This window comes from Canis lupus, chromosome 1 (genome assembly GCF_048164855.1).
Source record: "Canis lupus baileyi chromosome 1, mCanLup2.hap1, whole genome shotgun sequence".
In the NCBI taxonomy this organism is placed as follows: domain Eukaryota; kingdom Metazoa; phylum Chordata; class Mammalia; order Carnivora; family Canidae; genus Canis; species Canis lupus.
In genome coordinates this window covers 36,926,670-36,954,151 of record NC_132838.1, presented here as the reverse complement: position 1 = coordinate 36,954,151, position 27,482 = coordinate 36,926,670, and the positions used below count along the sequence as shown (strand labels likewise).

The window sequence follows — 27,482 nt, the reverse complement described above, 5'->3', positions numbered from 1 at the left end:
GGCAGCGACACAGGCAGAGGGAGAAACAGGCTCCATGCAGAAAGCCTGATGCAGGACTGGATCTCGGGTCTCCACAATCATGTCCTGGGGTGAAGGGGGCGCTAAACCGCTGAGCCACCCGGGCTGCCCTCTTTCTAATATTTTTAAATGCAAAAAAGAATGACATCAGAGGCCTTTAGTCGATCAAGATGCGCTTGAGTGTCTGTGTGCAAAACATTTAGGCATATACCCTGACCTCCTTTTTTAGATTATTTGATCCTGCTTCTTCAGTATCTGCAGTTTGACTCTAATCAATAACTAAATCGGACGTTACATTCCTTTGAAATCCAGTTACACACTGGATTTTGAAGAGCATGCAAATTTTTTCCAGTGAAGAGCAAGCAAATTTTTTCCCCAATGTAGTTAACTCTTTCGACTGCATAAAATAATGAAATTGATCACTGAAATCTACTGCATTCAGCACCTGAAGGACTCTATGTTCATAAAGATGAAGACAATGCTTTTTATAGAGAGTACTGAAGTGACTTGGAAATAAATGAGATAATATTAGTGTCCGTACTTCTCTGCATCTTCCTTCTTCCAACATAAAAAGCAAGCTGATGTGCCAGAGTCATTGCCTGGAAAATCTGTTCTGGTTATTCTCCAATAGATTATGTGTGTTCAGTGGATTACTACCATATGCCCAAATACATGCATGCTTCCATAGTAGCCTTCAGTGTTCTCGTTTCAATTCAATTCTTTCATCTTTTAAGATGAAAGCCTTTTCTTGGGCACCGGGTTGAATGCTTTGCACGTAGAAAACTTAAAGTTGTTTTTGGTGTACTGTACTTTCTCAGTTTTACTCTAAACATTTTAAAGCTTTCCCTTCCCCACAACTACGGATGACCAGTCAGTCATCAAATTTTCAGAATCTTATAAACGTTTTTCTTTATTTTTTAAAGATTTTATTTATTTATTCATGAGACACACAGACACAGAGGCAGAGACATAGGTTGAGGATCCTGGGATCATGACCTGGACTCAACAACTGGCCTTTTGTATGTGACTAAATGCTAGTATGTGGTATTTTGGAGATATGCAGAACTCCATTTTTATTTATTTATTTTTCTTAGCCAAGAATATTGGCTGATAGACCATGGTCATTATTTTATGAACTAGAGATCAAATTGTTCCTCTGAGAGCATTATGAACTCTTAAACAAGGACTTAGGATATTGTTGAATGTCTATTGCTGGAATACCACCTAATGTGCTCAATGGAAAAATACTTGTTGAGTGCAGACACTCAACCACTGAGCCACCCAGGTTGCCCTACCTTAAAACATTTCTTTAACTCCTATCTGCGGGCACTCACATTCTGCATAACTGACTTATTAGCCTAATTCTCACTTGTTTCAGTTTATTCATTGGGTGCTTGACATGTGCAAAACTAGAGGTACCTTCACTGAATGTATCAACTTAGGATGATGTCTACTACAGAACAGGGTTTACACAAGTTAGCTCTCATTACACTGAATCGTTTATTTTACAAGTCTCTAAACATTTTTAAGTAACCAACTATTTTTAAAAATATATAATGTGGGGGATCCCTGGGTGGCACAGTGGTTTAGCGCCTGCCTTTGGCTCAGGGCGCGATCCTGGAGACCCGGGATCGAATCCCACGTCGGGCTCCCGGTGCATGGAGTCTGCTTCTCCCTCTGCCTGTGTCTCTGCCTCAATCTCTCTCTCTCTCTCTCTCTCTCTCTCTATCATAAGTAAATAAAAAATTTTTAAAAAATTAAAAATATATATATAATGTGAAAACTTCTTAGAAGGTAAGGATCCACACAAATGATACTCTACCATTCAAATATAATATGGAGGAAACTCTAAATTAATATGTTTTTAAATCACAAAAGCCTTGGGGCACCTGGATGGCTCAGCAGGTTAAATGTCCCACTCTTGATTTCAGCTCAGGTCATGACTGATCTCAGGGCTAGGAGATTGAGCCCTGAGTCAAGCTGAGAGTGGAGCCTGCTGGAGATTCTCTCTCACCCTCTCCTTCTGCCCTGTCCCTGCTCACGATCTCTATCTAAAATCAATCAATCACAAAATCCTCTACTTTTCAATGTTTCTTCAAAGAAGTCTTTATTCCTTCTCCCAATGTATAGATATGAAAACAGAGAACAAACAGTATGAGTAAGCAGGGGCATTTATAAAAATAAAATCTAGCTTTCCATTTATTCACTACAGACATCTATGGAGCACTCGCACTGATACCAGGCACTACATGATTTCAGAAATAAAAAGTCCTGGGGTCAGATTAGGAGAAAGACAAGTTAGCCAAATATACTCTGATATAAGAAATTTAACAACAGTTCTCTGCAGGAACCACAATTCGGAGAAGAAAAAAACTTGCTCAAGGACAGAATTTGGGATTCAAACTGAAGTCTAAACTGTTTCCACTTCACTGCTTTCATTATGGACAGCATTTAAAGAGGCCAGAAAAAACTGCCCAGACATATTTATAGACAAGTGAAGATACATTTGCAAAGTAGGTCTACCAAAGAATACAATGACCCAAATTAAGGGGAACAAATACATACTATCCTCTATCATGTAAGGAACACACATAAGTAAATGTCCAATTTGGCATTTTTATGACAAATGAAATTTATTTTTAATTTGTGGTAAAACCCATAGATTATAAATCTAGTTATAATGAAAGACAATACCCTTATTAGTGCAAGAATAACCAGTTACAGTAGGAGTTATTCTTGCTCCGAGAAAGGGAGTTAAGATGACTAGGAGAAAAAGGGAATTCAGTCTGTGTTGAAAAGAACACCAAAACTATGCTTCCAATATGGCAGCCACCAACAACATGTAGCGATTTCCATTTAAGCTGAAGTTAATTAAATAAAATTTGAAATTCACATTATCAGTTGCACTACCCACATTTCAAGCACTCAATATGCCACATGTGGCTAGTGGCCATCACACTGAACAGTATAGAGACAGAACACTTCCACTTTCTCAGAAAGTTCTATCAGAAAGTGCTGAACTAGATGGGAAAAAAGAAAAAAGAGAGGAACAGAATCTTTCTCTGTTCGACTTGAGATAAGGAAATTTTAGTAGTTTTACAATATGGTTAGTAAAATCAACTGGCTAAAGCTAAAAGTGGTGTCAATGACATTGTAAGATGTGATAACATTAGATGTAATCATGATGTTAAAGGTTAATCTTCTCTCAGGGCTCTTAAAAGAGTTCCCTGAATTTTTAAGAGGCTCATAAAAGAAAGGAAAGATAGAATTTTATCTTTGAACTCTGTTTTCATTAGATTTGACAATTTCACTGGCCTTTGAAACCATATGTTAATAAGAATCTATATTAAACATCATTAAGCTGATAAGTGGATATTTAATTAACATAGTCCTAAATTAAATAAATCTAACATAAAAAGTTAAGCCATGTCATTCATATTACTGAATTTATTTCCGATCACATTTTTCCAGAGAGTAAAAAATATTGTCAAATTCCCTAAGAGGCTATCTTCTAGCTGACATTTCAAATCATTAGCTATTGTCTCTTCTATCAGTCTAAGTGAAATATATACTTGTGAGTATAATTTGTAGATTGCAAAGAATATTTCGCACACTGGACTTCAGTATTTAAAAGTCTAATCAAAGTTATCCAAAAGGAGTGCAAAATAATATTTAAGATATGAACCCAAGGTACTGAGCCACAGATTATTACACAGTGGTCCAATGACCACACCATAGTCAAAGGAAGTAATGTCTGTAAAGCACTTTCTGTAGGTCCGGCATATGAATATTCAATAAATATTAGCTGTTATTGTAATCTTTGGCAGACATTCTCTCTCTAAAAATGATGATAAATTAGAGGCAATGCTCCCTGCCATGACAACATTGACTTTAACACAATTACAGCACAATCTGAAATACAGAATGCACAGAAGGGACGTATAACCTGTCCATAGTGGCACAGCTGCTGAGTGGCAAAGCCGGTTTCTGAACCTAGGCAGTACAGCTCCATAGCATTAACACTACTAAACACCATCCTGTACCACTGCTCTTTGAGGTATGCTTCCTATATGAGGGCCTATTGCTGAGTATAATAAACTGTTTTATCTTTCTTTTAATTAAGATATTATTACCACATAACATTCTATCACTTTCAGGTGGACAACACAATGATTCAATATAGGTGTGTATTGCCAAATGATCACCACAATATGTCTAGTTAATATCCATCACCACATAGAGTTACAAATTGATATATATTTGTATAAAGAAGTATACATATTTTATAAATACCCAAATAAGAATGAATGTTAAGATAATTTGTTTTGCCCATTTTTTGAAGTTAATAATGAAGAATGTATCACTCACTTATTTAGTGAAGCATATCTGATCTATATGAAAACATACACAAGAGATGCCTGAGTGGCTCAGCGGTTTGGCACCTGCCTTTGGCCCAGGGTGTGATCCTGGAGTCCCAGGATTGAGTCCCACATCAGGCTCTCTGCATGGAGCCTGCTTCTCTCTCTGCCTGTGTCTCTGCCTCTCTCTCTCTCTCTCTCTCATGAATAAATAAATAAATCTTAAAAAAAAAACATACACAAGTCAATACAGGTATAGATCTAGGCTTCCAGTTCTTATACATTTATAATGCTGTTATGTGTCATAACATAGTTACAGCAATGTGTTGTCTCTCGCTTCTTCCCTTTATAACAGTTATTTGAGAAAATGAGACTATGTAGACTAGTTCTGTTTCCACTTCTCCACTTCCCATTCTGACCTTTGGTTCCTCTGAAATCAGATTTTCACCTCAACCAAATCTCTGTCCCAGCAGTCACCAAAGCTCTTCCCATTGCGCCTGGCCTCTGTCATCCTGATCTTGCTGTACCTCCTGAGGGGCTGGTACCACCAACCACACCTCTCCCTTGGAAAAACCTTCTTCTCTCAGCTCTTGACAACACTCCTGGTTCTCCTCTCCTCAGAGCCACCCACTTCTCAGGTTCCTTTGCTGGCTTTCCTTTCCTTCACCTATTCCTGATATAATAGGGTTTCCTGGGATTCTTTGCTGTGCCCTCTTGCCTACTCACAGTGCCTTGCCTGCCACCTCCATCTAGGTACTCCTCATCTCACCATTTCTTTATGTGGCCTACAGCTCTCTTTCAAAGAGATGTCCATCCAATGGCTACTGGCAATTTGTTTCTAGATATCTCACTTAGTGTCTCAATAACGTGAACTGAGTACTTATGTCTTTCCATTCCTGGATACTGAAGAGATCTGTTAGCAGCTCTCCTTGTCTTCGGAACTACACTATTGAATAAAGCATCCTCCATGGGCATGTGGGAGGGATCTTTCCAAAGCTCACATTTAATCATGTCACCTAAGAGTTTTCAAATTCTATTACTAGAGGAATTAACATGGTGCACACAGCTGTTCCATGAGTGTGTCTCACCTCTCCACCTTTTTTTCTGGCCACAATCTTTCCCCTCCATACCCACAGAAAACTCTAGTCTCAGACAGATTGAACTTCTTCACTATTCTGTGAAAACAGTATTATGTCAAGCCTCCTATTTACATGTCCTTCTCCAGGGTTTACAGTCCATCTGGAGAATATACACCCTTTGAGGCTCAGCTTAGTGAATGGCTCTTTCATGAAGCCTTTGATAATCATCTGAAGAGAAAGTAACCACCCTTCATTGAACCCACCTTAACCTGGATAGACCTGTGAGCCTGCTAGGACAGGCAGCATGTCTTGTTTATTATTTGCAATGCCTTAAACACAGAAGTTTGTTCTTATTAACTGCTTGAATAAATGCCTGAATCTCCAGAGGTCGGTAATGAGGCTAAAAATTCTTTTAATTCTAATCACATTAATAACACACTTTACGAACCAATTAACATTCAGGAAGGGGGAAAAGAGAGAGAGAGAGAGAGGGAAACAAATCATGAGAGACTCTTAACTCTAGAGAACAAATTGGGGATTGATGGAGCGAGGGAGGTGGGGGATGGGATAGGTTATGAGTACTAAGGGGAGCATGGGGAGCCCATGATGAGCACTGGGTGTTATATGTAAAGGATGAGCCACTGAACTCTACTTCTGAACCAAGACTGAATTGCATATGAACTAACTAGAATTTAAATTTAAAAAATTTTAAACTTAAAAAACACACACTTTGGGCAGCCCTGGTGGTGCAGCGGTTTGGTGCCGCCTGCAGCCTGGGGTGTGATCCTGGAGACCTGGGATCGAGTCCCAAGTCAGGCTCCCTGCATGGAGCGTGCTTCTCCCTCTGCCTGTGTCTCTGCCTCTCTCTCTGTGTCTCTCATGAATAAATAAATAAAATCTTAAACACACACACACACACACACACACTTTACTGGAATATGTGATCTATCTTGATGTAGAAATCTACCAGCAAAAGTTTACTCTCCCATATTCTAAAAATAATATTAATTTATTTATTAGATAATATTGCAACAGGGTGCCTGGGTGGCTCAGTCAGGTAAGCATTTGCCTTGGGCTCAGGTCATGATTCCAGGGTCCTGGGATAGAGTCCAGTGTTGGCCTCCACACTCAGTGGGAGACCTGCTTCTCCTTCTCCCTCTGCTGCTTCCCCTGCTTGTGCTCTGTGTCAAATAAATGAATAAATCTTTTTTTTTTAAAGATACTATTGCAAGTTTATGAGATTTTTATTTTCAGGTCAGAAAAAAATGTGACTTGATTGGCTTAGGAATAGCATCTGTGGAAGATCAAAGATGTTTTTTGTCTGTAGCTTTCCATTTGGAATTATCTCTTTATGATGTAAGCCTTCAATAAACTCTCCTTCCTACAGAATTCATCCTCCAAAGTATCAAAATTCCAGCACCACACACACAATCCTTCCCAGGGCCAACACTGTAACTTTTTACTTGTTAGATCAGATGTTGGTTTTGCTAGGACCTCAGTGAATGTTTTTCACTGAATTAACATTTTAAATCACTTTATTTATTTTTATTTCTGAGGAACAGAAAGTTACAACTCAATGGGATTTGGCCAGTTGAAATTTCAATCCTTTAATTTTTTTAAGATTTTATTTATTTATTCATGAGACAGAGAGAGAGAAAGGCAGAGGGAGAAGCTGGCCCCCTGTGAGGAGCCTGTTGTGGACTTGATCCCAGGACCCCAGGATCACGACCTGAGCCAAAGGCAGATGCTCAACCACAGAGCCACCCAGGCATCCCTTGATATTTCATTCTTAAAATAAGCATAAGTATATTCTCTCACTATGCAATACTCCCAAATTTTCCTCTCATCAAAAAAAGTAGTTGGCTGATGTTGACATAATTTCCAAGAGGATCTTTACAAAGGGGCTGCCATGGTCATGATAAATTACCCCCTTCCCTTAAGGGTAAAAAGAAGTGTGAATCTCCCTCTACGAGATGCCAAAGAATAAAACCTTTCAGGACACCTCTTTAGAAAGAAATTTTTTTTAAAGTTTATTCACAATAAATAATCACGAAAGATTTCTACTCTCTAGATGCTGATTCTACAAAATCCAGAAGCCAGATGAAGCAGATCCACTGAGCCCCTTTATATTTAAACAAAAACAAAAACAAACTAGATACTATATTAGACAACCTTTATGTAGGTGAAGGAACTACCAGATTATCCCATTCAATCTTCACAGCAATCCTATGGATTAAATATTTATATCTTGATTGTGTGAATGAGAAAGCTATAGCTCAGGGAAACTGAGGGACTTGTCTAAGATCAGTAAGTAAACAGCAAAGTCAAAGAATCCAACTTACGATCATTTTGTTTAAGGTTGTACACTTTTCAATACATCATACAGTTTCTGAACCTTAAAAGAAACTGACCCAGATGTAAGATCTGGGTCTTTCTTTGTGTTTTTGTTGCTTGTTTAGGTTTTATTTATTTGAGAAAAAGGGAAAGAGAGTCTGTGAGCAGAAGGAGGGAGAGGGACAAGCAAACTCTGAGCTGAGCACAGAACCCAATGCACAGCTCCATCTCACAACCCTGAGATCATGACCTGAGCTGAAATCAAGAGTCAGATGCTCAACCAACTGAACCACCCAGGTACTCCAAGATCTAGGTCTTTCTACCAGCATTCCTCTTTAGGATCTTTTTTTAAAAAATATATTCTATTTATTTATTCATGAGAGACCCAGAAAGAGGCAAAGACACAGGCAGAAGGAGAAGCATGCTCAGGACCCCGGGATCACGCCCTGAGCCAAAGGTAGATGCTCAACCACTGAGCCACCAAGGTGCCCCCCTCTTTTTGATCTTTGCTCAGTAGCACCTTCTCAGTTTCCTGTAAACTCATATCCATTGGGTACTGTTCACCATCTATTAAATGTAATTCTAAACTTTTAATAGCATTAATAATTGTCACCCTTGGTAGTTTTTCAGGGTCATTTCCTAGCCAGCACTCTGGTCCTCAAATTCACCCTGATTTAATTTTACTCTCTCCAAAGGGAGACATGAATCATACGTTTTCCATGTCAGTGTCCATGAACAATATTTAATCTCTATAAATATATTTACCAATTGATATACAAATAGCATGACGAAGCAAAACAACTACGGCCAAGAGTCAGAAAGATCTAGGTTCAAATCCTGGCTTGGCACTTGTTAGCTCAAAAACTTGGCAAGTTCCCATTATTCATTAAGCTTCTGTTTCCTCATGTAAGGAAGGATGTTACTATTCACCTAATGGGAGATTTTGAGTACTAAGTAATGTCTGTAAAGATGTTAACAGAGTACTTGGTCAAGGTAAACACTCAATAACCAGCAGGTGTTGGTAAAATTATTTTTCTTAGTTTCAGATTTAAAATAAGATGTGTGGGCACGTGGGTGGCTCAGTTGATTAAACATCTGCCTTCGGCTCAGGTCACGATCCTGGGGTCCTGGGATGGAGTCCTATTTAGGGCTCCCTGCTCAGTGGGGAGTCTGCCTCTCCCTCCCCATCTGCCTCTCCCGAGCTCATGTTCTCTTGAGGGCTCTCTTTCTCAAATAAATAAATACAATCTTAAAAAAATATATGATGTTTAAATTTGTGAACAGTCAATATTTGGCAGGAGGCCCCGTATATGAATGGAGCTAAAACTGCAGCTTTAAAAAAAATTTTGCATTTATATCTTTTTTGTTAAGGTTTTAAGTAATCTCTGCACCAATGTGAGGCTCGAACTCACAAGCCTGAGAGCTAGAGCTGCATGTTCTTTCAACTGAGCCAGGCAGGCACCTCTGCGTTTAAATTTCAGAAAGTAGCATGATGGTAAGACTTCCAGTTCTCTTTCCGATACACGAAAATCATAAAATATCCCTCCCCCACCAGTTTTATTTCACTATTGACTGTTCTGACCTGATGCTGGCAGATTTGGCTTTTAGGTCATTCCATCTTTGGTTCATATCATCCAGGCGATGCTGAAGCATAGTAGCCTCTTCAGAATTTCCCAAAGCTTTTACCATCTTCTGCCTATTTCCATCAATGCTTTTAAATATGTCATTATGTGCATCAATTTCTGCCTGGATGTCCTAAAGAGAAAAGAGCAGAGACAATGTAAATGTTAGATATTAGTACCAACACTACCTTGGGGTTGCTATCTAGAACTTTATTTTTTTCTATTCTACAAATGAGGTTTTTTGTTTTTATTTTTTATTTTTTTTTGGTTTTTTGTTTTTAAATCAAAACAGTTAAATTCATCTTAAATGATAACAAATTCAAGTGTGTCCACAATTCTTATGTTGAAAATAATAGTCTTCAAATCTTCAGTATATTGATTTTCCATTTCTTAAAAAGGGAATGTATTAGAATCTAAATTTAATGGGTCAGATGATGTTAGTATTTCATTTTTTTTTTAGAAGACTTTATTTAGTTATATGAGAGAGAGCATGAGCAGGGGTGAGAGGTGGGGAGTGGGCAGAGACAAAGAAAGAAGCAGGCTCCCCAGCTAAGCAGGGAGCTTGATATGGTGATTGACCCCAGGGCTCCAAGAACCTGACCTAAACTGAAGGCAGAATTAACCGACTGAGCCACCTAGGCACCACAAATGTTAGTATTTCAGATTCATGAGAAATTTTTGAAATTTTACATAATTATTATTGCCAAATCACTGATTCCTGCTTAATACCCAGATTCTTTCTCCCCTTTGTAAGTGGGGAAAACTGCCCTCAAAGTATCAAAGTATGATGTTTTACAGGAATATTACATAATTTTACTTGTCGGGTTTGTTTTTCTTTTTTTTTTTACATTTGGACAAATTTAATAGTTTGTCCTTCCAATCTAATAAAATTTATTCCTAAACTTTTAAAAGAAATTATTTAACACTACATCTGAAACTAATGATGTACCACATGTTGGTTAACAGAATTCAAGTTAAAAAAAAAAAGAACATTTTCATAAAAATGTTTACCCTCATTAAGAACTAAAAACTTATGACAAAATAATATTTGTCCTGTTAAATAGAAAAAAATTTTTTCTAAAGTGAATTTTACTATAAAATAAGACTTGTTATAAATTAAAAATAAAGAATGGTTTGGACTTTGAAGACGTATTTTGGCAATCTGTATCAAAAGCCTTAATATTGTTGAAATCACCTATCCTACAAGATTTATGTATAAACACATTTATCACATTAATTGTTTTTAAAGTAAAATACTAGAAACTATCATAATACTTTAATGGTATATAATATTAAGTTTAAAAGTGAAGGATACAAAACTATACATTATGATGTTTATTTAAGATAGGTGTTTAAATTAGCATATGTTTTTATATATCATTGTATATACATACATCCAAAAACTGTACAAAATATCAAAATAGTATAATATCTATACAAAAAAATTAAAGGACATTTTTGTTTCCTCTTAAGATTTTATTTATTTATTTGAGAGTGAGAGAGCATAAGCAGGGGGGAGCAGCAGAGGGAGAAGGAAAAGACTTCCCACTGAGCAGGGACCTCAGTCCCAGGACCCTGGGATCATGACCTGAGCCAAAGGTTTACCTGCAAAGTGTGATTTGGGTACACACATAATTGGTGTTCACCACCAAACAAAAACTCAGGAGTTTGATGACTCTTGTGCATTTCCCTAGCACCTCTATCCCACAGACTGCAAAGCAGACACCAACAGGGGAACAGGGGACAGAGCCAGGTCCTGATTCAAGGTACTCAGGCTGGACATTATGCATGGAAAATGGCAATCTCAATATAATTTCAGTTTGGGATGCTTCAAATAGAAATTCTCGGTGAAAAAGAAAAAGGTAAGTAAAATTGTATTGAAAGGTTCTTTGGTGTCATCATCTGAACCTAGTCCTTATTCTTTAGGATGTAACTGTTCTATTTTTGTGTTCTGAAATGCATTTTAAGACATCTAAAGAGATATATAAAAAGATCAATGATTTTAGGTTCATGTTGTACATATGCACGATAACCATCTTTCTTAAGAAGCTCAACAATAGGGGTGCTGGGTGGCTCAGTCGGTTAAGCATCTGCCTTCAACTCTGGTCATGATCCTAGAATCCTGGAATTGAGCCTTGCAAGTGGCTCCCTGCTCATAGGAGAGTCAGCTTCTTCCTATCTCTCTGCCCCTCCCCCCATCTGTGCTCCCGCATGCTCTCTCTAAAATAAAGAAATAAAATCTTAACAAAAAGAAGCTCAATGACACCATGAGCAAGGCATCTCTTTGCTCTCTAATGCCAACATGAATCTGCACTCAAATTTCCTGTACAGGTTCCTAATCATTATTAATGAACTACACCCCAAATCACAGGGAAACTTCCAACTACTACTTCCTGAAGTAGCCTGACATATTTGCTTCCTTTCATAGTCAAGAGAAGTAGGAAGACAGAAGTATATTAACATCCATAAACACTTTTTAAGCTTCATGGAAGTATCCTACAACATCAGGAAATCTGGTTACCAAGAGTATAGACCAAATTTGGCTCCTGATATCCAATCAAGTGATGCCTTTTCCAACCCGGCCACAAAGACAAATGGAGTACAACAGAGCACCATCACTGGCCAGTCATGATTGTAGGTATTTCTATCAGGACTTGGTTAAGAAAACTACCAAACATCATATATGCATATTTCAGTATGTGAAAAACCCTTTCACACATGAGCCTCCACAAAAGTTAGGAAGAAGATCAACAACCAGAAAATGATCAGAGAAAAGGAAATCAGCCTACATTATTTTGTTTTATGTAACTAAAATTGGGTGGCATATTTACTTGGCCAAATATATTAAAAGCTCCTAAAGTCAGAAAAATCATCTTAATATTTCTTCTGTATTCTTCACAGTCTCTGCTACACAGAATGAGCCTAGAGTAAAACAGATAGGTAGATAGATAAATGTATAAATGCATGAATGAAAATATCAAGTTCATCTTGACTGACATATTAACCACTATAATGCCAAGGAAAATCAGACAATTACACAATTGGAAGGGAGTGCAGTAATCATTTTGTTTAATCTCTTCATTAAAAAAATTTAATATGGGAACCTAAACCTACAATTATTTAGAAGCTTGCAGTGCAAAACCCTGCCTAATCTTTCACTGGAAATTTAGAATTATATGGAGTTAATGAATTACGTTCCTTCATAGATGATTGTACAATGATACACTGGTTTTAAAATCAAGATGCCAGCACAGGAGTCTGTTAGATCATGACCCTGATGTAGCACACCAAATGCTAAAATAAATTGAAATTCCATGAAGGAGAGTTTACTCTCACTGCATAGCTGAGGGACTTGCCCTAATAATGCTCACCTCTGTCACCTGTAACCCATTCTGAACATTAAGCAGCACAAAATAGTTATTGATAATTAGTTATGGGAATGTAATCCATGCAGAAGCACAAAGCAATGCTCTCCCAAGCATTTAACATAAGCCAGTCATGTGCAGAGAGAGGCCAAAGCAAAGTATTCAAGCAGTTGAACTAACATTTAAAAACAAGACAAAGGGGTATGTAAGGATTCAATTGAAACATACCTTCTAAGAATATAAGCATAATGTAGAAGGTTAGGAGAAGCCAGGGGTTAGGATAAAAGGACTATATAGGAAAACACCATCAAATGCATAAGCTGTACACTGTCAGCACAGCCTTCCAGAAGATAGCTACAAATCTCACAGAGATTCACTGATAAGTCTCTTGTGCACAACACCCACTGCCCAGGTCAAAATTAACCTCATAAATAAAGGAAAATATGTATTTGCTTGCTTATTTAATAACTGATATTTCCATACCAATTTTGCCCCTAACTGGACATTTCTCTAATTACCTAACCTACAGAGATATTATATGCTGACACTTTACAATGTAAGTCACATACATTTTACTTTTTTTAAGACTTTATTTATTTATTTATTTGAGAAAGAGAGTGGAGGGGGGGGCGCAAGGGGGACTACATGAGTGGGGAGAGAGAATGAGAGAAGCAGGCTCCTCCCTGAGCAGGGAGCCTGACATGGGGCTCAATCCCAGGACCCTGAGATCATGACCTGAGCTGAAGAGAGACATGTTAACTGACTGAACCACCCAGGTGCCCCAATTTTACTTCTTTCTAATGTTCTATAATCAATAGTGGCTATAACCATGTGAGCAAAAAAACTGGGTTATAATAAGCAGAACTGCTTGAACCCTCTGCTAGGAAACAGAGATTAAGAATATAGTACCATTAGAATTCAGCAACTGAATTGGTGCTGGAATATATTCAACCTCTTCAGAACTTGTTCACATAATTTTGGTTTATTTTTGCATGGCATATTTACCTAACCCTACATGGCCACAGCAATGTTTTCTCTGAAGGAGTCCTAACCCCTTTCCTGAAGGTGAAGAAGTAAGGTCAGCAACGACTTCCCTACCGTATCCAAAGGCTCGGGCTAAATCAACAAAGTTAACCATTAGGGGAAAAGAAATCCACTGTTCCTTTCAAAAACAAGACTGGAATTCAGAGACAGTATGGGATTGATTAACAGGAGCTCAGTGGGATTGTTGCCAGAGATTTAGGTTTTGAAAAGGAGGAATCATAACTTTTTTGTAACAAGTCAGATATTACCCAAAAATAATATAACAACCAAATAACATCATGAGAGGTCATTATATGATATGTAAATATGCTTTGGGGCTTTTGTGAAGCCTCTGGGATGGTAATTGCAATTAACTATTCAACTAATTATTATGATTAATTTCAATAAACTATTCAATTAATTATTTATAAGCTACATTTTCATTCAACAACTAATCGCATAGATTTTAATCACTCTATTAATAATTATGGAATCACATTTGACAGACAACAGAAAGTAATATTACCTGGTCTACAGCAGCATTTGTTAAATAAGAAACCAATGCCAGTAATGCCTTTTCCCATTATCTATGATTACAAAAATGTTAGACAACAGGGTCGAAAAAAAGTTAAATTACTAAGTGGAACAGGCTCACAATTAACTGCCCTTCCAAGATAATTTGAACAAGCCAACTTGCAATGATAAAGAATCAATAAACAAAATATGGTTTAAATTTCAACACACCAAACACTGCTCTTAATCAAAGTATCTTTCATAACCAAAAAGTGTTCCAAATCCTTGAATCTATACCAGTTGTTACTGAAACATATTAAAATCCTAGTGAATTAAAACACAATGGCCTCCCTCCTTAACTGAGCAGGTTTGATCGACATGAACACAAGTTTCTTAGGAGCAGTTATTAAATGCTTTGTGTAGCCATATTACTGCCCCACCTTAATTCCCCCAAATCAGACAACAGAATCAAAACTGAACAGGTCTGAAAACCCAAAGATAATGACATGTTAAATGTTTAAAACTATAATCCCAGAGCACCCAACTCTCACCTCCTGATCTGTCCTATTGCTCAGAAAGATGTTTCTTTCTCCATATGCATTCACCTCAAAACCATTAACCTCAAACCCATCTTTTAAGTCCCAGTTTAAATGTAATTTCTGCAGTATAGATTCTCTGCACCTGGGTTAGATTAGGGCTACCTGTTACCCTCATAGCTCCCTCTACATTTGCTGCATGACACACTTGTAGTAAGAGATTTTCCCTGTTTAAAGTCTGTATCTGCCCCTTACGCCATTAAGTTCAATGGGGGGAATGCCTATCTTATCCCCTACTCCATCCCTGAACTCAGCCCAATGCCTGGTACAAACTCTACACCTCATAAATATTTGCTAACTGTTGAACAAATGAATAGACCTTGAAATTGGAAGTTTACTGTGTCTTCAAGTACACATTTGTTTGAATATTAAACATTGCAAATTGGGCAATAAAATATAGCTTCAAATTATAATTTTTAAAAGTACTCTTCCTGAAGGAGGTAAATGCCATAAAGCAAATTTATCATTGAGTGCTTTCTTTCTATCACTATGGGAAGTCACCTTCCCCATAGGGTTCAGCAAGAGAGTAGTATTACTCAGACACAGACATATGCACATGCACACATATCCCCCCCAATTAAAAAACTGTCATTACCATTAATCACCTAGCAGCAGAACTGCATAAATTAATAAAAAGACATCAGTCTCTCAAAATGTCAACGAGCTACAACTGTCCATTACTCTATCCTCTGTGACTACTAAATAAATGGAATAGACAGTACACAATGCAAATGGCTCAAGTGTGACAGTATATTAGGCACTGAAGCCATCAGATACCTCCTTTTACTTAGTACTTTCAAGGAGAAAATTAATTCACTAAAATCAAGGTGACACTAACACCAACTCATAGGATTTCAGAGAGGTATGTTGGTACACCAGCTTTCTATGTCAAGTCAACTGTAAGTTTGGCCAGAGTAATCAATCACGCTGTGCACATGGTCACAGTGCTCACCCCTCATCACTTGGTTTAATGAAAAGGGTCTGCTTGCTGGCAGGCACATCTTGCCACAAGGTCATCCTCCCTTGGTAAGAGGTTCCAGTCTCAACCTCCTCTTTACCACCAGTCTGGGATACAGGTGGTTTCTGTCAGCTGGGATTTCCTGATCCTTGGTGAGCTGTCACCTTGAGGGAGTAGTAGAGAACATCTCTTGCCTTCTGGATTTCCAGGGATATTCAGCATTGCCTTTTCTGGCTCTAAGAGATTAGGAATGAGTACAAGTATAATTTGTCCACCCTGCCTATGCTGGAAAACCAATCCTGGTTATCACCCATTTTGAGACTAGATAACAAAATCACAGACTGCAATCATGTGCCAATCATTCATGTTTATACAGATTTCCAATATAAATCACAAAACCACTGGATGTCTCTGAAATTCAAAAATGTCAATCGGAATACTCCCTTTCAATTTGTCTCACAAGTCAATTGCTGTCTTGAAGTTATGGTGAAGGTCTGCAGTCATTTGGAAATTTCAATTACTGAGCAGTTTATAATTTTTCAGATTAACCATCACTGGAAGACCCACCATATCCCAACTTTGGACCCTTGTGTTCTTACAGCCTGAAGTGGCTTCAGGAGCACAGCAAAATTACCTTTTTTGCTATGACAACCTAAATCTCAGACTGCAGAATTTCAACTACTGACATGAGAAGTGTTAAATCACTATGGTCAGTATTCTCTCAAGAAGCAGATCACTAATACTGAGGAAAAGACGGGTCTAAGGGAACTGAAAGTAAAAGAACTAAGGAAAAATCTGTTATTCAGCTTCTGAAGGTATCATATGGCTTTTGCATTACAGCAGAAGGCCTTGGTCCTTGCTTAAAAATGGCATTATTGCTTTCAGAGCTGGGGGAAGGTAGGCAGTTGTATTTGAGAAGTGTGAGGTAGTGGCACCTTTCCATAACACCAGTTTTCCTGGCAATGAATCAATGTAGCAAAGGCTATACTATATGGGACAGCTTTTGTGAAAATACACAAAGGATTTTTAAAAAAATACCTGACGTGGAGAAAAAATATATTCATGTACGACAACTTCCTACAAAAGAAATATGGCAAAGAGAGTAACTCTCAAACAGATTTTTATAAAAGCGTCTCTAAAACATAAACATATACGGAGAACTTCAGATTGTGAATGGCAACAGGATTGTTTCTTTGAATTTGCCTCTGTCTCAAAAAAAAAAAAATCTCAAATCAAGCCTTTGATAGGAATAAGCCAGCAGACTTCTTTTACTGTCAATTCAACTACTAAAGTAAGAATAAGAAATAGGCAGATAGTAAGGTCTGGGAGTTAAAAGAGGAAATATATTAATATGACCAGAACTTGTAACTGCCAATAAAATGGCCAGAAGACCAGGCAGGTTAATAACCTCTGGTATCTGACCTAGGCTTTTAAGACTAATAGCAGCAATTACAATACAAAAGTCCAGCTATTGCCCACAATTACTGCCTCTTAGGGGGTCTAAGTAATGAATTATTCATGCAACATATGCCCTATACCTTTTTAGGAAGAAACAGACAAATCTATACAAACCAAGCTAACAGATCTCTTGATGGTCATAAAGTTTGTCACCTGCTGTTCCCAGATGCCATAAAAAAGATATTCTCTGCCTCCTCTGCCCCTTTTAAATGGTGACCAAGTGGGAACCATCCCCACTCTAAGGAATTTAGGTGCTTAACAACATATTAAAGTGAGAGATCAAAGTGCGTCCTGTGTTACAATCCTTATTACTACAGTTGGGGTGCAGGAGAGATGGGGGAGGGGGGAGCTTCCAGCCAGAAGAAGCTACATTCTTCTTTATCCATAGTCTTCCCACTACACTGTTTCTATCACCAGGAGGGAAGCAATAAGTGCAATTGTTCTGGAAAAACTTCTAAATTTTTCAGATGACATGGTTTTATGCCTTTTTCCTCTGGCAATTGTAGTTTCATAAGAAAAAGCCCATTATTCCTTTAATGACTCAATACAGTCTTGCTTACTTGTAACGAACCACAGGGTTTTCACGGTGAAGCCACCGAGCACAGCTTTAACAACTGATAATTGATTTATGCACACAGTGCAATTACTTCACTTCTTTATTTTTCTTTAAAGACTGGAAGTTGAAAGAAGATAAGTGCTTGGCATCCAAAGGCTAGGGAAGGGCAGGAGCCCATAAGCAGCACGTTGAGGTTTTCTGTTTTGTTTAACTATAAATGTAAGGTAGCTTTGGCAGGCTGGGCTCAATCCTAGAGTGTGCCAAGAACTTTCCTATGGAAAAAAAGAACTAAGTGCAAAATTAATGATCCAAGCGTTAAAGCTTCACAGTGCATGCAAGCACTCCACATATAAAACAAGACACTCATAAATGAAAAGAAAATGTTTAAGATCGGATGTGCCCTTGTCACTGGGAGGCATCTTCTTCCTACTCAGAACTGAATCTTCAGAAAGCAGGCTGGGAAAGGCAGAGCTCCTCCGACTGCAGGGAGAGAAGCCTGATGGGCTATGGAAAACAGAACCCATGCCTGATGAAGTCAGACTTTGGCATGAAAACCCAGTGTTGTTGCTGTTTTTTTTTTTTTTCTTTCCAAAATAACTTTCAATTAAATTACCAGTCGACTTGAGTACAAAGGATCACTTCTGATGTGGAATTCTAACACTGACAGGCATCATGAGAAGCCCTCCTGACCAAAGGAAAGAATTGCGAATTTGCTCTTTAGTTGGAAAAAAAAAAAAAAAAGGTAAAAGAGGATATCAAATCAAATATGCCTTAGGAATTAAATAATCAAAGAGTCAAGAGAAGATCTGCCATGTAAATGCACAGTTAAAAAAAAAAAAAAACAGACAAGGAAGGGGGAAAAAAGTACATTCATGAAGTCCACTTTCTGCATACCTTTTCAAATTTTGTCAGCAATTCCCGTAAGCTGAAGTTCAAACCAATCATCGTCCAGTAGCCCTTGAAGCCTACATCTTTCCAGCGAACTTCCTTCAGATAACAGCTTTTAACTTCTAAAATCCGTATCTTTTCTGGCTATACTTTAAAATCCTTTGTAAAATCCTTGACAAGCCTTGCCTTTGAGCTATGGTCCATGAGCAGCTGCATTTGCGCGGGGACATGTTAGCCACCCCACCGTGGGTCCGTCTTCTCATGGACTTCGGGGTTCGCAAGGAATAGACCTGCTTCTATAATTCCAGGTAGCTGTGTTCCACGAGGCTGGCATGGTCTCCTGTTGCTCTGGGAAGTCCAGGATTCCCTCCTGCTCACCTCACTAATGACCTGCAGCCCACAACTGTTTTCTCCTGAGCCCCAAGCTTAAGAGTTTGGTCTCAATTACACAGAGCAAAAAAGAAGCTATATCCTGGAAACTTGCATGAGAGAAGGCAAAAAAAAAAAAAAAAAAAAAAAAAAAAAAGAAAGAAAGAAAAGAAGGGAAAAAAAAAAGGCCAAGTATTACCAACTTCCTCCATTCAGACTGGTTTCAGAAAGAAAAAGGAGGAAAACAAAATCCTGGGTAAGAAGCCAGTTTGCAAAGAGCATGGCTTGTGTAGTAGTCCGAACAGCAAGGAGTGTACTCTTCTCGTCTGAAGAAACACCCAAACACGGGACAAGAGGCCACGGCTTGCTCTCCCAGACACCGCAGCCGGCGTCGCTATGGCAACCACCAAGCTAGTTTCACTCCATTTCCCTAGGTCAGGCTCTGCCTAAGGGATGCTGTCAGTGCAACAGAACTAAGTAGTTTGGAAAGTTGTTCTAGCTGTTCAGTCCGGAGAAAAGTTCCAGCGGCAGAGCTCACGGGCCCCTCTGCAGGGTCTGCAGGCCCGGGAGGGCGGCGGGAGGCGGCTCCCCTGCTCCCCTGCTCTCCTCGCTGATCTGACAGGAGTGTGGTAATCCCCTTCTCTTTCCAGCAGTTGTTTATTATTTTAATCAGCATCCTCCCTTCCACCACCCTTCACGCAGTTCGAAGTGAAGCTCACTCCCACTTCCTGGAGGCCTCCCTTCCCCAAACTGCCATGCGGTATCTCTCAGATGCTCTCAGTCCAGAATAGATGGTGGGATGCATGCTCCGCTTCGGAGCCCACCCATAAAAATCAAAGGGTGTGTGTGTGTGTGCAAACAGCACAAAACACCAAGAAAAATGTGTGTGATTGGTTGTACTATTTCTAAAAAGGTTTTATTGGTAAAGTGATGGGGAAAAGAACTTTAAAGGAAAGTTTATCTCACTGATACAATGAAAACACAGTCAGGCTCTTTTCATGTGGAACATCTGCTTATTTCTGAAATAAAACTTAAGTGAAAATACCCAAAACGTAAGAGCCAGTTACTTTTTAATATTAAATTTTGATGTTATATTATTACTGCCACTCACAGAAACACTTCCACGAACTTTTAAGTGTAATTGCTTTAAAGGGAAAAGTTCAATCCAAATGATATATTCTCGGCACTGATGTTATGGACATCATTCCAAGGCAAAAATGTGGTTTTGCTTTTGCGTTACATAGCTATTTAGTAGGCCAATAAAAGTCTGACAGATATGTCCATATGAAACATACTTCTCTAGCTGTGTGTAGAAATTTTCATAAATATATAATGCTCTTAAAGGTGACACGATCACACACAGAATGGTATTAATCTTAATATAACTAAGTTTACTTTTTGCATGGGGCAGAGAGCAAAGGAAAAAAAAACCCTGAAATTAGAATACATATCTTCTAAAAGGCTACTTAAGTTAGTTAAATATCAAAATTGTTAGCACTCAATCACATGGAGAAAGCGATTCCATTAACAACAGAAAAAAAATACCTATCAGGGAACAATATACAATATGGTTATTATTTTTTGGATTTGCAAACCACTTTTCTTTCCATTTCATTCCCAGCTTATTTTCATATCAGTATTTCAATAGCATGTGTTTTACATATGCGGATCTACACAAAATTTAACAAGCTTTTAAAATATTTTCATCGTTTATTCATAAAACCAACATGTCTCTGGGGGAAAATGGCTTTATGAGATTTCTAGCAGAATGTATTTCACCTCAAAGTGCCCAATTCAGATTTATACACACACACATGATTAATTTCAAAAACAAGTATGGTAAATTAGTGATTATGCAGAAATTTATAAGCAAAATTAATCTGTGAAGTTTGTATCAAAAAGCACTGACATCAGCTTGAAGACCAATCATCAGAAACTGACCAAGATGACCCTGATCTGTGAGGGCTCTGGGGCCACATGCTGAGATCTTTCAGCAGCAACAAATAAACTTTTTACATAAATACAAAACAAAAGGAACCACCAGCCCCAGCACCAACACCACCAGCAGCAGCACCACCGCCACAAAAAAATAAATAAATAAAGGAGAGAGCAAAAAAGAACAATCTTTCTCAGCTGGGCAAACTTCCAACTACCACCCAGGGTGCTGGATGATTGTGATCAGAGACACGTGCAAACACGCAATCCCTCATGCACATATCAGAAGAATGAATTAAATAAAAACTCTGTGGAACAACAGAGTCTTTCTCTAAAGTAGAGTCTTATGTTTAAAAGGGCTCTTAGACCAGAGCAAGTATGATTGTTATTATTAGAGCTCCAAGTATCCTCTACCTTTAGACAAGGCTAATCTATGACGGAAAAGCAACATGATCCTGCATATTAGGGAATCTTCCCAGAAGCATGATAGGTACCTGTGTCCTAGAAGAGACAAACACAGGATAAATAAAGAGGGGAAGAGTATGTTCCCACCCGGAATTCTAAAGTGGAGTGTTCAGAAGTCAAGTCAATCTTTGTAACAACTACTAGTTTCTCTGACTGTCTTTGCAAATGCTTGACACCCATTCTCAGAACGGACATCCTCGGTCAGACAAATACTTGAATAAAGCTCCTGAGTTACAGTTATAAAATGCCAAAAACTAAGATATGGACAAACTTAGCTATGATGACATCCTTTTTAGAAGGAAAAGGGGAAAATATACTCAGTGGATCCATATGGAATCATTCCAAAGGGAAAAAAAAAATGTTAATTCTCACCTAATTTTAATAATGGGGTAATTATACTCTCCCTAAAACACTGAAAAGCAACTAAAATATTATTTTTGACATGTAATTTACATTAAAAATGTAAAGTTTGAAAGACAAATTATTTATGTAAAATCCAAAATATTCTATAAAATTAAAATAGCTAAATTTTAATATATTAGTCAGAAGTACTATGCTCTTTGATAACTGGCACATTAGAATGAGACTTGTAAAATATAAAAGTTAATTGCTTGAGGGATCCCTGGGTGGCGCAGCGGTTTGGTGCCTGCCTTTGGCCCAGGGCATGATCCTGGAGACCCTGGATCGAGTCCCACATCGGGCTCCCTGCATGGAGCCTGCTTCTCCCTCTGCCTGTGTCTCTGCCTCTCTCTCTCTCTGTGACTATCATGAATAAATAAATAAAATCTTTAAAAAAAAAAAAAGTTAATTGCTTGTATAACTGTAAGCACATTTTACTATGTTATTTGTTTGATATCTATAAATAAAAACACTTTCTCAGTTTAAACTCTGTATACAAAATATCATCTTGGTAATACACCTTACATCTCCGTAGCCATTTCTATTTTTACCAAGCACCTCTTTGATACATTATCTCTTATAATCCTGCAATCATTAACACAAAAAATAAGAGGCCTCTGGTGAAAGCAGTACATCACCAGAGAGACTTAATAAATTGGATGATGAAATTTGAAGTAGTTGACATTTTGCCAGTCTAAACTAGTGTGCAAATAAATTGTGCACTAATCCTCAAGAGGTGAAAAAAACATAATACTGCCAATCCCTATAACAGATCAACACTGAATATGCATGATTCTCCAGCTAAATAAGCCATGTCTCAAACATGGACACATGATTCCATGAGGAAGTAAAAGTTATAGAACCAGAGAGAAGCAAAGAAAAATTCAATAATGGAATCAATAAAATCTAAATCTAAATTACTTAATAAAAACCACATTCCACTGCCAATATGAAAAGGGCTAAATGTATATATGGTTTTGGCAAAAACTTTCAAAAGCTAGGCTAATTAAAAACTTTTTATGTCTAAAAAACTATATTTCATTTAATTTATTAAAAGATGACTTATTTAGCCACTTCATCAAGGCAATAAAACATCCTCTAGGGTTCAAATATAAGCAAAAGGAGCAGCCTAAATGTTTTGGTGAAAAGCAATTTATGTCTTACTCATATAGTAGTCTATACACAGAATTCAGAGCTTTAAAAACTCTTTATATATTTTATATATTTAATGATATATAAAGTATGTTTTCTATGCAATGCCTAACAGGTTTCTTTTTACATTGGTCAATATAAAGAACAAAAAGAAAAGGAAAGAAAAGAAAAGAAAAGAGAAGAAAAAAAAAGCTTCTTGGGAACCTCTAAAGTGAAGCATATGGAGGTCAATAGGTGATTATAAATAAATCAGTACATCATGGCTTCATTCAAATCGAAGAGCTTCAAGAATGGGTACAAAAAATGTACTTGTTATAAACCCATTTGGACTTAAGGAAAGATCCAGATTATAATGCCTTTGAAAAGAATATACACAATTCTCCTTTTTCTAACCCTTCTAACTCAGGGTTTATAATTCAAAAATAAAATAGCTTCAAGGCCTAATCATGATCTGAGATTTCAATTCCTGCTCTGCTGCAGTTCTATGAAGAGGAGTCTACTCAACACATTACAGCTCTCTAGTTAACATCAGCCAGCAACCAAGTCTGTCAGCTGGTAGCCATTTAAAGTAATATACAGCCCTAAAGGGCAGGAGGTTCAATCTAAAATAGAGGCCCGAGCCCCCTGATGAAAGGCGGAACTCTCCTTTTATCCCAGAAAGTTCAAGCAATACGCTTTGTACACAAAGAATTATTTTTAACGTTCATCTGTTCAATAATGTCATCTATTCTGATAATTATACAGGTGGCAGTTGGAAAATAAAAATTACACTTCATAGGAAAAAGATTCAATACTTTTCTAATTTCCATAACCTACAGCCAGAAGATTCTACAAGACATTTTAAAAGGCACACAGAACTTTTTCTTTTTAAGAGGAGTCGATGGGTGGGGAAGAGAAATGCCAGCTGATGTGCTTCTGAATTAGCCAACCAGGTGCAGGGGTCAGACTTCAGCAAACTTCTAAATATTTAATGATTCAGAGACCACTTTATTAGGTGACTAAAAATAATGCCAAGACAAGTTAATGTTTCAAAACCATATCCTTCCTCAAAAAAAAATGCAGTATCAGACAAGAGTGAAATCATCCCAGGCAGCCAAGCCTCATAATTCCAGATGTCTATTGACAGCAGAAGCCTGTGGGACATACAACTAAATCACAGAGGGCTTTGGAGAAAGTTCTTACAGGTTTTTCTGAAGGTTTTGTGAAAGCCTTTGTAATTTTCTGCAGCTCTCCAGATTTAGAAAATTAAAGCCGAAATTAAAATACAAATTTTAACAGTAACAGTGAACATGTCAAGATAAATCAAAATTGTAGGTACTGCTTTTAGTCACAAGTAAAGAAACAGATACTCTTCCCAGGAGGGCACTGTCCCTGGCATATACTGAAGGAGCTATACATTAAGTGAACCCAGAGGAAGTTCAAACTGACCCAGTGAGACCTGCTATGATTCTATGGATCATACTAAGCAGAGGAGCTTTACTGATGCCTGTAGGCCAATCCATATGGGGAATAGTTCCTGCTTCAATTCTGTTCCACGCTCCTGCCATCTCCCTGCTTAGCATCCATTCTGGAATTCTTTGCAAAATCATACCGCATAATTTCTTTGACTCCGTTATCACAATTCACCTGCACCAGTCTCACCGGTAACCAGTTAACGCATTTACCCCTTAAGCCACTTATACCTGCAAATATGGCTCCTCCAAAAGACACAGACTATCATCATCCTTTTTTTCTGAGTATCTTTACTTGTATTTCCTTTCCGCACTTTTATATCACTTCCTTCATATGTTTACTCTGAGTCCTATATTATGAGTTCTACATGATGTCTTTGTTTACTCCCCCAAAATTTTCAATAAAGCACTGGATCGACAGTGAGTCCAGACAATGTAGTACACAGCTCATAATAAAATCAATAGGCTGATCACAAAATGAAAAATTCTCGGGATCCCTGGGCGGCGCAGCGGTTTAGCGCCTGCCTTTGGCCCAGGGCGCGATCCTGGAGACCCGGGATCGAATCCCACGTCGGGCTCCCGGTGCATGGAGCCTGCTTCTCCCTCTGCCTGTGTCTCTGCCTCTCTCTCTCTCTCTCTCTCTCTCTCTCTGTGACTATCATAAATAATAAATAAAAATTAAAAAAAAAGAAAAATTCTCATGTTTGACAGAATTAAGTTGAGCCATTACATTTCCTGGAGAGTATCAGAAGCAGCAGAATTGATTTTTCAAAATCTGTCAAATTGGGGGTAGGGGATAATTTAGCAATATTCATCAAACATTAAAACGTATATAACCTGTGAGTCAGAAATTCTGTCCTTAGGAATCTAATTTGCAAACGTGGAAAGACATAGTTGTAAAAGGATGCTCAGTAAGTCCTGTCTGATACAGCAAAAAGCTGGAAACAATCTAAATGTCCATCAGTAGACAACTATGTAAATAAATTATGGCAGATTTCCCACAACAGAATGCTATGCCACTATGGAAAAGAGGGAGATGGCTTCTATGTGCTCATAAGAAATAATACCCAATATATAGGTATGTATTATAGGATATATATATATATATATATATATATATATATATATATATGCCAAAAGGTGGGGGGCTGACACAGTCACACAAAAGTATGTTATATGAAATACAGATAATATCTCTGGAAAGATGTGTTAAGAGGATAGCAATGACAGTCACCTCCGAGTGAGACTGGAGATCTGAGGGTCCTGAATAGACACAGTCTTTATAGTGTGTAAAAATTTTACCACAAGCACATGATCCTTTTCCCACACAAAATTAAATCAAATAAACTAGAAATTCCCAACCAAAACACATTTGTCTTTCCAAGTAAGTATCTACTTTAATGGCATAATTAGATTTGAAAGTAAATGCCATCAGAGACCATCATTTTGGCCTCTGAAAGTTTCAGAAGTTTCGAGGTGCCAGATGGTCTGATATTCTAGCCAATCAGCCCTTAATAGAAATAAGCCTTCAACAGCAGTGGGCTGGTCAATGGTAAACTTTTCAAAGGGGGAAACAAAGCCTTTTTGTTCTTGTAAGTTACTCAATAACCAGTAACTCCAATTTACTTAAATGATAACTTTGTGTCTAAATAGGCGTTTATAATTCAAACTGTTCTCTTTCCAATGAAACTGGTATCTATCTCTGTTATCTAATACTTGATATTCTATGGTATATAATTTTTTGGAATGTTCATAAAATCAATTGACCTATACCCACAAAAGAATATCTAGCCTGTCTTGTTCAAGGCAACTGAAGCCTCCTTTCATCTTTCAAGTTGAGTTATGTAATCCAATCAAGGGAACTGCAAAGTGAGAGCCAGGGTTTACTACTGGCTATAGAGATGGTACACAACAGTTACAATTTTGTTCATGTAACAAGTTACAGAAGCTACAAGAAAATACTAGCTGCAGGGCTGCTTCTTATGTCTGGAGAAGGTATGCTTCACTTATATTAAAGTCTCAGTTGTGCTATAATTAAAATTATCCAACTATCAATGAATTTAACATAATACTGAAGGAGATATGCCACTACCAGTGAAGCAGCCATCAGACACCGAGGTCAGGCACATTATTCTTTAGGACTAAATCAAGTAAGAGAGGGGTGTTTATAATCTCTAGCTTACTTTAAATTTGCCAAACCAAGGAATGTAAAGCACAATTCAAATTCAGAATTTGCATGTAATGAGCACTGTTATATGCAACTGATGAATCACTGAACTCTACCTCTGAAACAAGTAATACACTATATGTTAATTAATTGAATTTAAATAAATAAATCCAAAATTTTAAAATAAAAATATGGGATGATTACAATGTAATGTAATAGAGCCATTAAATGCACAATATTGAATTGATATTTATGCTTATAGAGCAGGTACTGGCATCAAAATCGTAAGCTCAAAAAGCTAAACAAATACCCAAATGATGTTGCTATTGCACAAATATTTTTTTAAAATATCACGTCAGAAATACCTTTACAATTAATGAGAGCCATATAATAAAATTGATTTCATTTTTCAGTTCTAATTCCTCCTTTACCAAACTTCTAATACCCATCTTGATGACTAGATTTATTGGTCACTAGAATGACTGTTGGTAATGTTCAAAAACCAAGTATACACTCCTAAGTCTAAAGTTTGCCATTAATTAGTAGATTCAAAACATGATCCATGTTATTAAGGATGCTACAAATATTGCACAACACTGGAAAATATTAAACAAATTTATAAAACTTAAATGCAATCTAAACATTGCTACAAGATATTTTGAGAGAATTCAACATTCTTAGATTCATCCCACTCCACCTCTATTCCCTCTCCTACAGCCATTGTTTGTTCCTTCTTAGCTGGGCATATTTTTTTTAACTGTCTCTTAATTACCTTT

General features: G+C 37.6%; 1 protein-coding gene across 12 annotated transcripts in view; it reads right to left on the bottom strand.

Moving 5' to 3' along the window:
* UTRN (utrophin) overlaps positions 1-27,482 on the bottom strand; it is a 497,949-nt gene that overhangs the window by 138,964 nt on the left and 331,503 nt on the right. For all 12 annotated transcript variants that reach the window (XM_072826596.1, XM_072826601.1, XM_072826576.1 and 9 more), the window contains one exon: positions 9,372-9,544. In XM_072826596.1, the coding sequence (XP_072682697.1) occupies positions 9,372-9,544 (173 nt within the window). The remainder of the gene's footprint in view (positions 1-9,371; positions 9,545-27,482) is intronic.